We start from the raw sequence: 18,333 nt of genomic DNA, 5'->3' as shown, positions 1-18,333 counted from the left end.
CTTCATCTACGCCTTTATCTACGCAATACTCCTCAAGCCACTTCGATCGGCCTGTGGTACAGCATCTGTCATTGTGAGAGAGGGTAAAATTGAATTGAATAATAGGTTTTGCACTTTCCTCTCTTTAATTGCGAAATTTTGTTATTCACAACGCGTTTCGACTCATTGCGTCATCGTCAGGTCAATTATATGTTTTAATATTGCTTAGTTGACTTGATGATGAAGCTGTGGCATGACAGGATAAGTACGGTGAATTGGTCTCCGAGACAAATTATAAGATTCTTGGCACAAATTTAGCCTTTGGTGAGATATTAAGCAATGAAAAATGTTTTACTTATATTTAAAATATTTTCGAATTTATGAAAAGCGCGAAAATGTGATTTTCGAACTTATTAAAATATTTTCTTCGTTCCTGAAAAAGAAGAAAAATTAAATTTTGAAATGGGAAGTTATGGGATATTTTTAGGAAACGTTTGCTTTTTTAGGACGTTAAAAATGGTTTGAAAGAAACTAGAGCTAAGGCACAGTAACAAAAAAATGTTTACGCCGTCATACACAATAGAGTATGCGCTGAACACCCAAGCATCCGCGAAAAAAGTGAGAAAAGTACAAGTAAAAAATAAACATTGTTGAAATGAAAAACTAAATTATTTTCACATTTTGCCCAAAAAATGGAGTTGTCAAGGTATGCACTGTATAAGCCACTCATAATTAGTAGACATATTGCTCCTCATATCATTTCCAAAACCTGTGCTGTAGAATACGTGGGAATGCTTAAGTATTTGTTGCTTAGGTACCAAAATTGTTCCAAACTACCTTGGTTAGCATTGGATAGGACAAGATACTGCAGATGATAACTACAGTACGAACACTTCGATGGCGAGAGTAAAATTACAAACTCATTATGACTTCCATCTACATCTCGAGATTTCGCCTATTTTAGCCAATAATTGTTGATTTAGCTTATTTTATCGTATCGGTCGGAGATGAAAATCAAGCAATGTTTATATTTTACTTAAATTTTGCTGAATTTTTTTCGCGGATGCTTGAGTGTTTAGCGCATGCCCTATTGTGTATGAAGGCGCAAGCATTTTTTTGTTACTGACTTAGCTCTAGTTTTTTTTCGAAGCTTTTTTAACGTCCTAAAAAAGCAAACATTTCCTAAAAATATCCCATAACTTCCTATTGCAAAATTTAAAAATATCATTTTTACACGAACGAAGGAAATATTTTTAAAGGCCGTTTTACACGGGGCACTGAATTGCGCAGGTTAGAGCTGCATTAATTTCTAAAATGGCGTGGAATTGCGCGAATGCATGAACGAAATTAGAACAGGGGCTATTTTGCCGTCTCGCATCCACGCATTCTCGCATGTGTTGTAGCAATTCACCGCTTTACACGACGCAATTTCGATTGCGCCTTCGCACGTACTACGTCAGATTGCGCAATTCCGTGTACCGTGTAAAACGGCCTTAAAAGTTCGAAAGTCACATTTTCGCGCGTTTCATAACTTAAAAAATATTTTAAATGTAGGTAAAACATTTTGCATCGCTTAATATCTCACCGAGTCTGCTGCTAGCGGTTCGCTGCCTTATCCGTTTAATCGCTGTGGAACGCACTCTGTCCGCTCGTTGTGCTAATCAACGAATAGCGTCGTCGTCCTTTCTATTGAACGGCGGATTGAATCTTTCTAAACTCAAATTCTCAACGTAGACATTAGATACGATCTGATTTCCCAGTATTAGTCTCTCTTTGGCTTTTTCACTCCAGGATCTTCCCACTGTGCTCTTGATGAATTCTACTTATCTCGGGGTGTTACCGAAAATGTTTCTTATATGGCATCCCTATCCTGGGTTTTATGAACTCGTATCTCGCTTAATCTCGCTCGATCGATCTGCGGCCTTTTATGGTCATTTTGCCAGTTCTTATAATTTTTGTTGAACCCTGTGACGCAACACCATATCTCCCTCCGTCATTGAGATTGTAATTCACGAAATAGTGAAATTGCATGATTTGACTAGAGTTAAGAGTGCTCCGATCGGTCTGAAAATTGGTTTTTCGACGTACCACTAGGTTTAGATTCGAAAAGTGATATTTTTCTAAAAATCGAAATTTTTGACTACCACAAAGTTAAGGCATAGTGGCAGTTGTCAACACTGTAATAGAAAGAAAATGTAGTGTTTCGACAATTTTTCCTGGGGTTTCAGAGGATTTTAAAGAAGGTCGATTCTATGATTTTTCCTTGTATCTCGTCTCGTTCATCCCAAACATCAGTATAAATCAGCCATGTTAAAATAGTTCTTGGAGTGTAGGTCAACGTATGTTATGCAAAAAAGTTATAGCCAACGTTTATGTTTATTTAAAACTATCATCAGGGCTATGGAAGAGAAAACATAAGAACTATAAAAAAATTTATATTATTGTGAAAAAAACGCTAACGTAACATTTATTTATGTAAAAATATTGTATATCTTTGTTATCTTTGTATTTTATATTGTTCTTATGTTTTGTCTTTCATAGCCCTGATGATAGTTTTAAATAAACAGAAACGTTGGCTATAACTTTTTTGCATCACATACGTTGACCTACACTCCAAGAACTGTTTTAACATGAATTAACGAGGTCTAGATAAGGAAAAAAAATTATATAAATCAGTCAGTCAGTTAGTAGTCGGAAGTGGGTTTTATAATATGTAGACAAAGATTTTTTTTTACTTCGTATAACGCCGTTAAATATTTACTTAGGCCCCTTGCATACACACCGATTTGGGACGGCCGGTAAAATACCGGCCGATAATTTACTGGTGAAGCGCTGCTTGCACACACTCCGAACTTTTACGATTCAAACGATCACTTACTTGATTATTGAATGTGCCGGCGCCGGTGACCCACGGTGGCAATGGCTGGCTGCTAACCGACGTTTTACCAGTGCCGGTGCGTGGTCGGTGTGCAATCTCCAATGACCTCCCATTGTTCACTTTTAGAATGTTGACGGCCGATATTTTACCGGCCGTCAAAATTCGGTGTGTGTGCAAGGGGCCTTACTCTCGTGAATTTGATTCATTCATTATTTCTCAAAAAATCAGCATTCATGAATGTGGCGATTTGTCTGAGGAGGTAAGTGGACTACGATTGGCGTCCGAATCCGAACTCCTCTTATGGAGGTAATACGCTTTCCGCACTGCCGTAAGTTCTCAGTTTGTCTCGCGAAATCATTAACCAATAAGTGCGTACCAATCTACATAGGACCTTCCTCGTATGGTTCTCCAACTTTTTATTTTCTGCACTCTTCCATATCCTCGAATCCTGACCCTTTCCAATATTATGCGGTGTTCTAATAGCATTATTCAAATTTACTTTACGAAAAAAAAAATTAGTTGCATAAAAGTAATTCTTAGCTTTTAGTGGTGTTTTCACTTCATAACTTCTTATCGTAAGTTGCAAGTGGTAGCGCTTCTTCTGGTTACCTTATTCACTTCTTTCGGCATTATTGAAGATACTTAATCTGATCACGTAATCCATCTAGCTCACACAAATATTTTAGGATTTATATTGTAGACATAGGTTTTTTTGTACGTCTATTACAAGAACGTAGCGAAAGGACCTTCTATGGCCTTACACCTACCCGAAATGTTTGGATGGCACGTTCTGAAGCGTACCCCCTCCAATTTAACCCCCGTGAAATGCATCCCGTTTCTTTCTGTGAAAAAATCATTCCTTCTTGTTTTCAGGCGTTCCTGGAGCAGTTGAAGGCGAAGTCAGGCGGCGTGCCTCCTAACGACGCGTCAGCCATCATCGGACAGTTTGGCGTCGGGTTTTACTCCTCGTTTATGGTGGCCGAGAAGGTGGAAGTGTTTTCCAGAAAGGGTGACGACCCGGGTTACAGATGGGCCACCGACGGGTAAGTTATTCTCTGGTCTATTTATGCAGCGAACTGGTGGCGTTTGAGATTGGGAATAGTATATTCTTCTCGCGTTCATCACGATGAGATATGTCCGCAAATTTTTATGGCTGAGGTTGTCAGCTATATTCGCCGTATTAATATATTCCTATATTTTTTTAATTGCCTAAATCGAAAGATTATTACTCCTGGAGTACGTATTTCACGCTATTAGATTTTTTAATGATGATATCTATTTTTCACGATTAAGTGAAAATTTTCAAGCGCGCGAAAATGCGACGGCTAAGTATGAATGCTAGGAAAAGCCCGTGTGACGTAATTCTGATTCCAGCTGCCGCCGTGTGGGGCCACTTGGGTGCGAGGCTATGAACGCCGCTACGATGCAGGCTGCTTGCTGCCGAGCATGGCGGTTGCGTAGAGTAGCCTTAAATAAGGATTATTATAATTAATATTATTTATTAATAATAATAAGGGTTTCTAAATAATAAACTTTCCGACCATTGGCAATTTTAATAGGTGATTATTAAGAGACATTTCTCCGAGCTCTGTGCCTCATGCATGCGTTGGTAATCTCAGACGATGTAAATCTCCTATCTGCTCGTTTAGAATCTAGGTCCCTGTGAAGTCACGTGGAGTGGCTTCGCATGGGCGCCAATCTGGCCTTTTTCAAATGAGGTTAAAATTGATCATTAACATTCGTCTATACTGGGATTTATAAAACAAATAATTTGTATATTATGAATACACTAATGGTGGGTAACTAATCGCAATCAATGCCTTTCGTCCTATTATCACTCACTCGCTCAGTGATTCAACCTGAAGTTTGATTTGGTTAGGCGAGGTTAGATCTTACCGTAGGCTTGGCCACAGGCGTGTGACTTCCACAAACTCAGGGTAGGGGGGGGGGGCATTTCCTTTCCCTGGACCACTACTTGTCTACCCTGGCCCACTACCTTGGTCTTCGAGGATTTTTATTTGGAATGTCCGATGGCTTCACCCGGGATCTGAACCAGAAAAGCCGCGGTCAGCAGCCATGTGCTTTACCTGCTAGGTTACCACTCGCCCTATATTAATCACGAGATGGAAGATAAGAAAATGAAAAACGAAACATTTCGAAAAAAAGGCGATTGCAAAAAGTGATATCCACGTTAAATTAGTTGAAGAAAAGGTGGCAAAACATTTTCTAATTCGTTTCATACATCAGCGACGGTAGAGTATGGGCGTAAGAAGTTGCATTTTTAAACGTTAGAAGGCAGTGGAATGTGATAACTATTTAGCTAGCAGCTTCTTAGAGTCACCTCAAATTTACTCGCGGTAAAGGTGAACTGAAATTTGAAATTTTTAGACATTTGGCCTGATTTTTGGCGGTCATGGTTTTTACGCCCGAAGTAAACCAATTCCATTTCAGATGAACTCATACAACTTAACTACATTCCGCATTTTTTTTAATAAATGCATTTCATGTATCCATTTAACAGTCACTTTAATGGTGAGGAGTACAAAGTGAGAGAAAAACAATGCGTGAGTTACGTTCAATGCGAGTTTACAAACGTAAGGAGTTTACAAACGTAAACGTATGTGAGGTACCAACACACTTGTTATTTTGATTAAAAAGTTATGTTGTGCGTACGCATTTTACGAGGGCCTTTTTATCAACCTGCGATAGCTCAGCAAAAACACCATACAAGCGACAGGCGGGTACAGCGCGGATGGGGCGACTGCGCGTCCTCCGCACCTCACGTTCAAGTAATTTCTGACCGTAAGTTGTTAGTTTAAGGTTAGGAGCAATCTCATTAATTACTCTGCCTCAATTGATTCTTCCGCTTTGTGTGCACTGCGGAGAGAGAGAGCCAGAAAACCCGCCGAATGGCTTCAGCATGTACATGTTCTGACCTTTATGCCGATAAAATAGAATTTTTATTTAATGAAATGTGGCTAGAGTGTGAAACAGTGTGAAACATTACGTCCATTCCCATTCAAAACAAAAGAAGAGACATGCTGACTTCTGGAAATGCTCTGATCCATGAAAACGACCGTCATCTCAGCGCTGATGTAGCCCAGCTGCTCCTTGAGCAATTTCAATGGGACATTTTCGATCACCCACCGTGCAATCCCGACCTAGTGCCGTGTGACGTCCATCTTTACTCTGAAATGGAGATATGGCTTGGAGGGAAGCGTTTTTAAAAGGGCGGTGAGCTTCAGGACAAATGCAACACTCATTGAAAGTCATTGGCGGCAACGTCCTATGAAGAACGTATAGTAAAGCTTGTCCGCAGGCACGACCAATTCCTCAATCGTCGAGGCAATTATGTCGAAAGGACACCGCAAGTGTGCTCATTTACCAATTAAATTATTTTTAATCGATCATTTCGTCTTCTGTTCATCGGAGCTTGAATAAAACGGCACTCGTGTCAAGGACTGGTTACACGGTAAATTGATTGGTACGAGTTTACACCTAAATGTATGAACGCCAAAGTTCACCGTATAACAATCCAGCTTGTACGAGTGTATGATCAGAAAATAGAATCTGTTCTAACTTGGTTCATGCAATTTTACTTACATGTTCTGTTCCACTAACACCGGTCATACATTCACGGGTTTTCACGCTCATGTTGATACATAGTTTTGCCAGACTTTGATACTTTTCTAATTATTTGAATTCATGAATTTAAGTATTTTTTATGAGTTTGAGGCAAATAAATGAAGAAACTCGCGGAAAGCAAGAAGACGCTGGAGGGATAGAAACTCATTTGTGAATTTCCAGGAAAGATAAGCCGGAAGAGGTAAATTCTGAATAAAGGAGAGAAAATAACCAGCACTCGGGTAAGAAAGGCAGTCCTTCGACGATTTTGGTTTTTACAGAGTATTGGATACGCAGGGAATTAAGAAGCTCAAGTATGCCTTCGGCTTAAATGCGCTATGAGATAAAGGCGTAATTTAGCTTGTTTGAAAGTTTGCGGCTGTTCAATGGATTTTATTAGCTGAGGAAGAGGAGATGATAGGATTAGAAATTGTAGTTTGAGCACGTAAAATCCTGGAATGTTGGCATACAGAGAGTAGAGAAAAATTGTGTCGCAAAATTTTAACCCTGGGTAGCTGATGCCAGCAGGAACCAAAATTACTGATGATATTTTGTTCGAAAGTGCACCATTTTAAAATTACATAAACTTCGTGCTAAGCGCTCCGACTGGCCGCGAGTTTGTCGTGTTGTTAGATGCTCTGGACAGAGGAAAATGCAGTCAAAGCATTCGAAGTCCTTAGTTGTCCAGAGAATCCTGCTACTAGGCAAACTCGCGGCTAATCGGAGCACTTGTTTCAAAGTTTCTGTGGTTTAAAAATGGTGCGCTTTCGAGTTAAATTTCATTAGTGATTTTAGTTCTACTGCCATCACCTACCATCCAACGATTTCATCTTTGGATTTTACTTATTTATGGTAAAATCTTCCGAAATCGTTGGCACGTTAACGTATGGTTTCGCTAGTAGTGTGCCCTGGTCGCTTACATAGCGGCGAGGGTTTTTCCCTATCCTCTCCCTTCCAACCCTATCCCTACCGCGGAGGCGTCGACGGGCTCCTATCGCGGCGGCGCCTCCATCCTTTTCCCTTCCCACTCCACTCCCCTCCTCGGAAGCGCGAGCGTATCAGTTGTAGCCTGGGTCCTGGCTCCGTTGTGTTGTATCCTTCAAAGAACTCCCCTTGGGTTCTCAATCTTGCCATCACCTACCCAGGGTTAAAATTAAGTGAAGCAATTATTTGTTACCCTGTATTTTAGAGAGTAGTTTGAGCGCTTGAAACCCTGGAAGACTGTCATGTACAGGGTGGGGAAAAATTTTCTCTCGAAATTTTAACCCTGTATAGCTGATGCCGGTTTGTGCTATTGTAGCACTTTCGTCAAACCCAAGTATTGCTTAGGTCGCGTAAGCTTTCCTTCAAGCTGTACCCTATACCTAGAGAACGGATGGTGAATGCACTGCCCTGCCCCAGGGCATACTTAGCGTTTTCACGAGTTAGGAACTCAATAAAGCTATTCGTGGAGCTAAGCAAAGACTCTGTATTGCAAAGTGTAAATATAGCGTATTTCCGCACTTTCATTTTGACTGAATGATCATACCTTACAGTTTGAATTCATACGAAGAAGTTTTCGAAAACAAAAAGTGTTGAAGTAATACTTAACACGGTAGAGCATATCAAGGGTGTTCTTCAAATTCCTGATGAATTCGTAGCGCATTCTTGTTTGGTTCAGTTTGTCCATACCGAAGTTTGTTGGGTGAACAATTGATTTTATTTTCAGGCAATCAGAGCAACCTCTTTATAGACCTCTAGTTGTAGATCAATTGGAGTAGGTCCTGTTGTCTTACCTTCTAAGGGCTTTTTCGAAGTTTTTATTTAAGTTTTCGATGTCATGTTTCTTTATTTATACCCGTTATCTTCCATTACCAATGTAGTTTGAAACTTATTGCGTCGATCCCAGTGGATATTAATTAAAAATACATTCGTTTGTGCGCATTGTTGAAAAAATGAAGCACTGATATAATCTTAGTGAAGTGGAAGCATCAAGCTTTAACGTCCCATACGACGGGCGGCATACGTCACGATCAGTTCTCATAGAGTTATAAACCATGTAAATGATTAGGAACACTAGCACCTAAGCCACCACGGCCCAAGCAATATACAGGGAGAAATACGTCCACACGATCCTCCCATAAAATTTCTCCCGGACTGCCACCGAATGAACCTGCGTTGCGGGGGTCCGCCATGTTGATTACGTCACCGCCAACTCGTCGGCGCGGCCAGAATGCTAAAGAGAGTGGGAGGGGTGGAAATGTGACAGGCAGATAAGTGGGAAGGAGGTGAGTTGCGGCTGGAGGGGAGGGTGAGAGTAGGGATAGGTAGTAGCGATAGGGAGCGAGGAGCAGTCAATAGCCCCTAGCTCCCTCCCCACAGCCGATAGGGATGGAGGGGAGGTTGGATTGGTGTGGGGTACTAGGGTGTGGGGGAATAAGGTGAATGCAGCCTGCGACTGCGCGATCCAAAGCATACTTTCAGCGTATGACTTCAAAAATGTTTGGCCAAAGGGGACTGCATAAAGGAGGCCCAATTCCACCCCTTAGAAGGTTTTTTTCTGCTGTCGCTTCGATCGTATTTTAATCTGTTTTCAAAAATATCCGCGGCGTGGTGATGAATGAAATGCGATCCAATTTTTTTCCAATATTTTGCAGCATAATGTTTGTAATTTCGAGGAGCATCATTGAAGAGTTATGAATTTGATAAATAACATCATATGTAAAAATTTTGGTTGACACCCCTAATTATACCTTATTCCCCCATGATAATCGGGTCACTTCATCCGTCAGCGACGCGAGTGGTGACTTCTGTAAACCCAATAAATGTGGGGTGGGTGGCAAAACATTTAGAGGCTGCCTTTAGGATCCTCTTTTGTAATATTAGTGGTTTTGCCACTGAAGAAAATATACGCTCAGGATAAAAAGGAATGTCGTTTACACAACAATGTGGATACTTCAATCCTGATATTTTTAGGTAATTTTCTCCAGTTGTTTTTTTTTTTTTTTTTTTTTTTTTTTTTTAAGCCAACCGTTATGCCATTTTCATTTCAGTAAGATCATTTACCTTCAAATCCAGCATTATTTTGCTAAAATCTCAAACAGAATTCAGGTGACTATACAAATTTATACTTTTCCTTGATAGCCACGTAAAAAATAGCCGTCTACTATCAGACCTCTTGTCAAAACTAAGTTCTACCGTCCATTAAAATGTTTCTTTTGCTCAGAAAGGTATCGCAACAAGATATGATATGAAAATGCGGATTTTCAAATGAAACTTCAGGAAGAACTACACCATGGAAGTCAATATTTTTTGCTAGTTTGAAGTGAAGCTATCGAAGAATGATGAAAATAAAATGGATCGGCCGTATGAATAATGAGGAAGTGCTAAAATGAGTGGGAGAAAAGAGAAGTCTTCTAGAAACCTTAAGCAGAAGATGCGACAACTTAGTTGGCCACATTATGAGACATGATTGCCTGATGAAAACAATCGTATGAGGACATGTGGAAGGGAAGGACAAGGGACGGCCCCGAATGAGTACATAGAACAGGTTATGAAGTATGTAAAAGAGAAGAAATACGTAGCTATGAAAAAGCTAGCAGATAGTAGACAGGAATGGAGAGCTGCGTCAAACCAGGACTTGGCAGTATTTCAAGTACAAGTGCCTTAAAATACGTATTTGAAGTACATTTTTAATTTGTATTTGGTATTTCAAATACATATTTTTCGTATTTTCCCATTCTAAAATAATAAAAATACATTTGTAAAATACTTATGAAGTAGCTCTGATCATGCATCTGTAACATCCTCAATTAACAGGTTCTCCCCGAGCGAGTAAATGAACTAAAAGTTTTGAACGAAGTTTTAATTTTAAATTTACGAGTGAACGACTTAATGAGGAAGATTATTTTTTTCTCCACTTTTCGACGCATGACACATTATGCTTCAGAGATTTCTTCGTTTTCCTTGGAATTAAAATTCACTAACTCATTTCTAACTTTGTGGTATTCTATTATATTTTTTCTTGGATTTTACATTATTACTTATACCACTACTTTTTTACATAACGCGACCCGGGTTTGTAAATTATGATGCCATAATTTACTCCTGAAACAATTATCCTTAACGTGCCACGGCAGGTTATATTTTTTTTAAGATCTCATAGTTTCCATACAAATGTAATTCGTATTTTAAAAGGTATTTAAAATGCTATTTTGTATTCTGTCTTTCAAATACATTGGGAGCGGTATTTTGTATTTCAAATACTCCTGGGCTTGTATTTTGCACAGCCCTGCGTCAAACCAATCTTAGGAATGGCGACTGATGATGATGATGAAAAGTATGCAGAACGATTAGAGGGGCATATTTTGAAATGTTCATGAACATGACATAAACTTCTTAGGTGGGGGTGAGGTAGAGTAGGGGTGGAGGGGGTAAGAGAAGGAAGAATTTCGTGACGGAGCCAAGGATCCCTCTTATTATTGATCCGGATGAGGACGGGGGAGGGGGGCGAAGCGTGAAAGAATGGGCGCGAGGGGTTGGGGGCTTCCTGGGGTAGGGGGAGGAAGGGGCGGAGAACTTGAGAGGGGTGGGGGAAGCAGGCGAAAATGTGCCCGTTAGAGGACGGGAAAACCCCGTGCCCTTCCCGGGAGCGTACCCTTCCCCTTTTTCCTCCCCGAAGCGATTGACTCCTCCACCCTGGCAGGGGAGAAAAGGGGGGGGGGGCCGAATAGGGTGCGTTGAGGAGGACGATAACTAACCTTTAGGGGGGAGTAATTCTGGAGGGGAGGGGAAATGAAACGAGCAGTAGATTCTAGCGAGAGGGATGTATAAACTAATCTCGTTGTTTATTGCGATTTACAAGGAAAGGACAGCGTATTTCTTGGGGGAACACGTCACCTGAGGATCGTCGCTGCTCGTCATCATCACTGGTGAACTATCCAAAGATAGCGGGTAAACTTTTCTCGGGTTTCCCACCGGGTCAAATTCTCCATTTTAGCGAACGTCTCAACCTCAGTCTCGGCACTCATCCTCAGGGCTGCTGAGGGACATTTTTTATCATCATCATGTACATTATTACAAAAAAGGTCTTATTCTGTCATTCCGTATATGCTCCCTTAATATTGCACGTGCAGTTGTAAATTAAATATCATTTTAAACATTAAGTCACCGGCTTCAAAAATACAATCTCAATCTCAATTTTCACGATTTACCCATTAATTTGAGTTGTTCTAAGTTTTGCTTTTTCCATGTCGATTACTCGCTCTAGGTATACTTTTTAGAAAAGGTTTAAAAAACCGTTAAATCCGTAACTAAACCAAAGAAACGTTAAGTATAAAAGAAATACTTCATGATGCACCTTTTCTATTTAAAACCTAATTACACCGTTTCCTTATCATAATTATTCCCTGATAGCGTGAAAGTACGAAATTTTCGCACGGGTTGCCTATTATTATTATTATTGTTGTTCACATTATTCGCCATTTTCATCATCATCAAATCTTATTTTATCCCAAGATTGACACATGATTGATATATACGAAAACGCACCCGATTACGATGTCCCCACCAATGGACTTGAGCTTCGGTATCGCATATCCGTTAGCACTATTATTAAGGTGGGTGACTTCGATAAGACGTATTTACTTATGAGGAATCGCACTATTCCCTCGAAAATATCGATAATGCAGTAATTCATCATCATCTCCGGTCAACAATCCTAAGGTTGGTTTGACGCAGTTCTGGACTCAATCTTCCTATTAGCTAATCTTTTCACTCCAACATTTTTCTCCTCTTTCACATCCTTACTCAAGTGTTCCATAAATTTTGTTCGTGGTCTTCCTATTCAGTTCTTGCCATTTAACACAGTTGTCCCTCCACGATAGGTTAGGAGAAAATGCAACTTTAAAATACTAAGGCTCAAAAATTTATAGAAATATATTAGCCATGCATCATGAGTGAGCCCAGTTTGGAATATACATATCACGCGATTGGATATTTAATGGGAGAAAAATACGAAAAAATGAAGATCATCATCATCACTGTCAAACAATCCTAAGATTGGTTTGACGCATCTCTCCACTCAATTTTTCTGTCATCTAATCTTTAACGATTTCATATTTCCTCTTTTTCACGTCCTTCTTTACCAGTTCCATATATTTTGTTCGAAGTCTTCCTTTTCCGTCCGCGCTATCTACTTATCTCTCGACGATTGTCTTCATCCGTACAGGAAAACCTAAATTGACAATGTGCTCAAGCCTACATTTAGTAAGAAAAAAATCTTCAAAGTTCATCGATCGTAAGATTTGTTTGGCGTTGTTCGTCACTGAATTCTCCTATTGTGTGATCCTTTAACACTTCTATGTCTCATTCGTGGCTGTCTGCTGATCATTTCCCTTTCTTTATACGATAATTTTCATTTGACCATCGTGTTACAAGATATTGCCGATTAGGCTATTCCGCATTCGTATCAGGGTTTTTACAAGGCTTTTCTACCACTCTTACTAGGACTTTCTCATTACTAACACGGTCGATCCATTTGATCCTCATCATTCTTCTGTTGCACCACATTTCGAAGGCATCTACCCTTAATTTCTCATGCTTCCGTCATTCCCAATGCCTCACTTCCGTATAATAGCATTCTACAAATGGTGATCCCAGAAATTATGCTATTTCGAAACAGTTATAACCACGAAAGCTTTCCGGTGATCCCTAAGACAAATCCCGGTCTAGGACAATGATTTTCCGCAAAATCGCTAATCCTTAAACGGATGATGACTATAATAATTATACCGACAATTTAGTGATAGTTGCAGCGGTATCGTTCCGTCAGACCCGAAATCGCAATTAAATAAAGTGATCTAAAAATCTGTAGACGGAATGATTAATTACAACGGAAAAATCTTACTATTTCAGCCATTATCTTTTAAGTGTAAATTGTTAAAACGCTGAAGAGTTCACCCTGTTTTAACGAGTTACTGTCGTTATTTGAGTGCTGTTTCAATGACTCGTTTAGTACAGAACCTTTCATGACGGATAGAATCTCTTAAAGGAGTTTAAGCATCAATTAATCACGCAAACCTCACGTACAAGACCGAGAAGTTCTAAGAAGCGATGGCCCATATGGGATGTACTCATGACTTCGTATAATATGGCGCCAGTGCGTCATATAATGTGACGTCCCTGCGCACGACCACCGAGAGACAAGGCCTGAGCGCTGAATCGTGACGTCACGAGTCGTAGGCGGACGGAGGGAGTAGCAAAGACTGCCATTGATAGCGCCAATTGGTGGGGAATGCGTAAGAAAACCAAACGATATGTGAACAGACATTTCTCCGGCTACAATTTTCCTTATATAATATCATATGTAATCACATTTAAATGATGTTAACAGTAAATCCCTACCTCGGGAAACATAATTGTTTCGACTGGACCAAGGCCTTCGCCGAAAAATCTTCTTTGAAGAGAAACAGCTTGCTTCCAAATGCATTCGAAACCTCGATAATATCATTAAAAGTCTTATATTCTGTCAAACATTTTTTTACACATCAGTGGTTCTTATAACATAGAAGTCATAGGATATTTACATCCTTCACGGGGCTTCTATTTTTTCAGCATCGCTGCATTAAACGATGATGAAATAAAAAAGTTATGTTCTTACACATGCGCAAGATTAGGATAAATCTAGATTGTGCTTCTGTTAAATTATATAGGGATTGTTTTGATTAGACCTATCTGCAAACTATAATTTCTTGGCAATTTAATGTTTAATAATTTAACTGTAGCCTTTTAAGAAACGGTGAACTAGGATTTGCTGCTTTAAAGTACCTGGGGAAATTGTTTTGAATGGAAAACTACCATGTCTTACCTGATAACACAGAAATGTAGCATATAATGCATTCAGTTGGGAAAATTATAGTTTTTCTTATTGATCCAGTTGTTGCGAATACATTCAAACATATGGACAGAGTCAAGCCTTTAGAATAATGGTCAAGAATGATGAGAAGGATGTGGATAAACTATACTCAGCCTTGGTGGATTGCTGAAGAGAGATACTCCTTCCTGTTGATGGATTTGTTTTCACTTATAATACAAACCTCATCCAGACCAACTTTTTCGAGACCAATGATGACTTTCTTCAGAATATCTTTTAGAACACAAGCTGATAGAGTACTCACTGGCAAAATATGGACAATATCTTTAAATGAATATGGTAAGTTCTCTACCGCGAACACATGAGCACTAGAAGCTAAACTGCTGGAGTTATATGCAGGTTCTTCTATACATCTGCCCTTGTAGTCAAGAAAGGGTTTCAAATGAACTTCATCCATCATAAGGGTGATATAACGCTCGTGATTCTGTAATGAGATACTCGGTGCCTCACGTAAAATAGAAACCCATGCTCATTTTGCTCATTAATTGGACCAATTTTAAAAGAAGAGCAGAGCCGTTTGATAGTAACTGGATGTGGGAAAACCAAATGACCAGAATTGCGAGCAAATACATGAACTTCAGGAGATATTAAAAAAACATTGCAGCAAATACAAATATGTCACAGATGAACCTTACTTACTTTCTTTTCTTGAACCTACTTACCTTTTTTTCTGGAACAAGAGACATTTGTGATTTGATTAAGTTATTCAAAGATTTATTTGCATAGTCTTTAATTTTTCATTCTTCCAGTAGAGCTACAATATCGCTATAAATATTTATGTTATTTGTGGAGTTTTTAAATTCTATCCAACACATCATAGGTACTTTTCATACATGAAATAGGCTTGAAAAAGTGGAGTGAATTTGCCTATTGCTTTTAATTCCCTTTTTCAGTGGTATACTTTGATATTATTATGAATGTATACTATTAATGAGTAAGTAATAAGAGGTGGTGCACACTCTTCCAAATGCTTTAATATTATAGCTCACGGCTGCACGACCACATCCCAAAATGCTGAATGCATTCATCTGCACCAGAGAATTTACGTTTCCGCAAGAGTCTAGCTTTTTCTAAGCCCTATATGCTTCCTGAGTGTTCAAACTCTCAGCTAAAGCAGCTTCCACAGTAGCACTTTCAAGACGCTGTTCCCTCATTGATGGCGCATCCCTGGTCTGCTCTGAAGTGGTAAGGTACCCAGGGCAATCAGGGAAGATCCTTGGCGTGGCACCATCCCTCAGTTTTTGGCTGTTCAATGGTACAGCCAGCAGTTTTCCTGACTTCTCATGGAAGTAGGAGCTTTAATGAAGCACATCTTCAAACAGAAAATGCCGGATACACACCTTAAAAATAGAGATAATTTTATTAGTAGACGGAAAATCAACTGTATTTCAAGTGAAGAATACCTTCGTCTGATAAGGGTGTACTAAACAAGATCTTAAGTCGACTTAAATAATTCGCTGTGTACACAATGGTAGTTAGATTAACAATATTTGATCTAAAATGCAAACTTAGACATGGGCCATATTTGTCTCGTTTGTAGGTAGCCCATTTATTCATCCCGAGCGTTTCACATGTTTCCATAATTTATTAACTACTGAAGAATCGTTCATTTAATACCCTCGAAGACTTTTAGATTTCGCTCTCCAAACAATTGTTCTCAGATTAACACGATTAGTTAGTACATATCATCTATGTAAGAACTACTTAATGCAAAAAAATCTTCTTTTCTGAAACAGTAATACTACCCTATGCATGCGTAAACAAATAATGTAAAATGCCATCGTAGGCATGGGTCATATTTATTTCACAAGTAGGTATCTCATTTATTCATCCCGAGTTTTTCACATGTTTCCACAATTTACTAATAACAAAACTATTCATAACACCCTCAAAAAATCAAGTTCTTCTTAATAACAATACCTTAGAACACGAGGATAAGCGCCGTATTCTATTTAGCGTTGATATTCGAGAATTTCAAAGACATTTAAGTACTATGAAATAATTAAAACCATTAATTATTCAAGCGATAACGCAAATAATATTGTAATCAACCTGCAAATACACTCGAGAGTAGAATTGTTTCAAGAAACCAAAACAATTCGTCTACCGGTCAATGCTTGTATCAAATATCTTTTTAATTCACTTTTAATGACGATCAACATTTACATTATAATAACATTTCCCTGAATAATCACGCCGTCCAAATAGAAAGAAAAAGATAGTAACTCACCTTGGAATATTTCGTCGGCTGGAAGTCTTTTCTTGGAATGGTAAGTATCCATTTCCTCTTCGTCTCTTCGTCCTTAGGAAATTTGAAAACGCACACTTTCTTTACCTCCGTGTATTTTCCTCTGCAAAGAGGCAGACAACACTAGTACACTATTTGTTGAACACTTATATTCAATACTGTTGCCCACAAAACCATCGAAAAAGCTTTAAAACTCCAAATAACTTAGCGTTCAACAACCCAATCACAATTTTCACCGCAATGGCTTATAAATATAAACAACTGCAAGCATTGTCGGAAGGCGTGGTTGATAACCTACGGCTCGTGACGTCAGACAATTAGAAGGCATCAGCGCTCAGGCCTTGTCTCTCGGTGGTCGTGCCCTGCGTCTTACAATATGACGTCACTGCGTAGTATAATATGACGTCACTGCACTGAAAGAATAAAGCACACGATTCTTCATCGCGAAGAGCTCGAGAGGTGCACGACATACTGAAAAACGGAAAATACTTTTGTTTTTTTATTTTTCAAACTATCATAATGTTTATTTATAAAAAAATTGGTGAACGGGACGAGGTGTTTGTAAGTGATATTCATTTCACGCAGTGAAGAATCTGTTGAGAACCTGATATACAGGATGTTTCAGGAGGAATCCACAATGCTTTAGGAGGTGGTAGAAGAGACATTTTAAACCATTTTTTGTCCTACTAACATATCGCATATCCTTAGTTACTGACATATGACATCACAAACAATTTTTGGATGCACTTTTCAGGTACCATGAAAGATGTTTTTCATGTGTCTCCAGCCTTTTCCACATTTTATTTAATATTTTGTATTTTTGAGGTCATTAAATGATTGGGGGTAGGGTTGGTGTGGTGGTTAGTGTGTTGGCTTCCCACCCTGTGGGCTCGGATTCAAATCCCGGCAGTGGCAGAGAATTTTTAGAGACTGCCCGATCCCTGCTTGAATGCTATGTGGAGGACATTTCAAGCGCAACACTCCGTCCGTCGGATGGGGCGATAAGCCGTGGCCCCCTTGGCGCCTTTCGTTAAGAGCAGGCAAATGCCGACGCCGGGTTTCTCTCCACCCTTCCCTCAAGGCGCAAATGACCTAAGCTGTCGGTCGCCTCCTCCAAATATCATACCACATTAAATGATTAGCGTTCGACGAAAATGTGCGACTTTTACTGTCGGAAAAAATCAATCTCAAAATGGGTGAGATTGCGCAATCTTATTGTTGATACTCGCTCAAATCTTTCGTTTAATTAAGCTCAAAGAAGTTTTGTTTGACATAGCTCTCCACTCAATTCTCCCATCAGTATATCTTGTAACGCTTAAACAATGAGGAATATGTAACTCGTCCATGTATAGCCTTTGGAGACATTTTATTTCATATTCCGGATTTTAATGACATTAGATAATTAAGGTTGGACGAAAATGTGCCATTCAAATTGTCTGAAGCGGTGAATCTCAAAATTGGTGAGATTGCCCGATCGTATTGTTGGTAGTCAGTCAAAGCTCTCGTTTAATTAAGCTCAAAGATAAATTTTGTACGTATACACAAGACCCTTCAATTGGCTTTCAGACTTTTCCCTCCTTCATTTGTTTGGTGAAGCGTTTGTGTGCGCGAGAGGAGAAAGGTGATTGGGCTGGGGAGAGGTGAGCCGAGGGATGTGTGATTTATCGCATTTCCCTCAAAGCAGCGGCGGCG

At 39.4% G+C, this 18,333-nt stretch overlaps 1 protein-coding gene across 1 annotated transcript in view; it reads left to right on the top strand.

The window, feature by feature from the left end:
- LOC124162119 (heat shock protein 75 kDa, mitochondrial) overlaps positions 1-18,333 on the top strand; it is a 426,004-nt gene that overhangs the window by 366,230 nt on the left and 41,441 nt on the right. The window contains exon 6 of the mRNA XM_046538526.1: positions 3,731-3,900. Within this exon, the coding sequence (XP_046394482.1) occupies positions 3,731-3,900 (170 nt within the window). The remainder of the gene's footprint in view (positions 1-3,730; positions 3,901-18,333) is intronic.

The sequence above is a fragment of the Ischnura elegans genome, chromosome 7 (assembly GCF_921293095.1).
Source record: "Ischnura elegans chromosome 7, ioIscEleg1.1, whole genome shotgun sequence".
Taxonomy (NCBI): Eukaryota; Metazoa; Arthropoda; class Insecta; order Odonata; family Coenagrionidae; genus Ischnura; species Ischnura elegans.
Note: the sequence above shows the minus strand (reverse complement) of the source record. Positions and strands in the feature narration are given on the sequence as shown.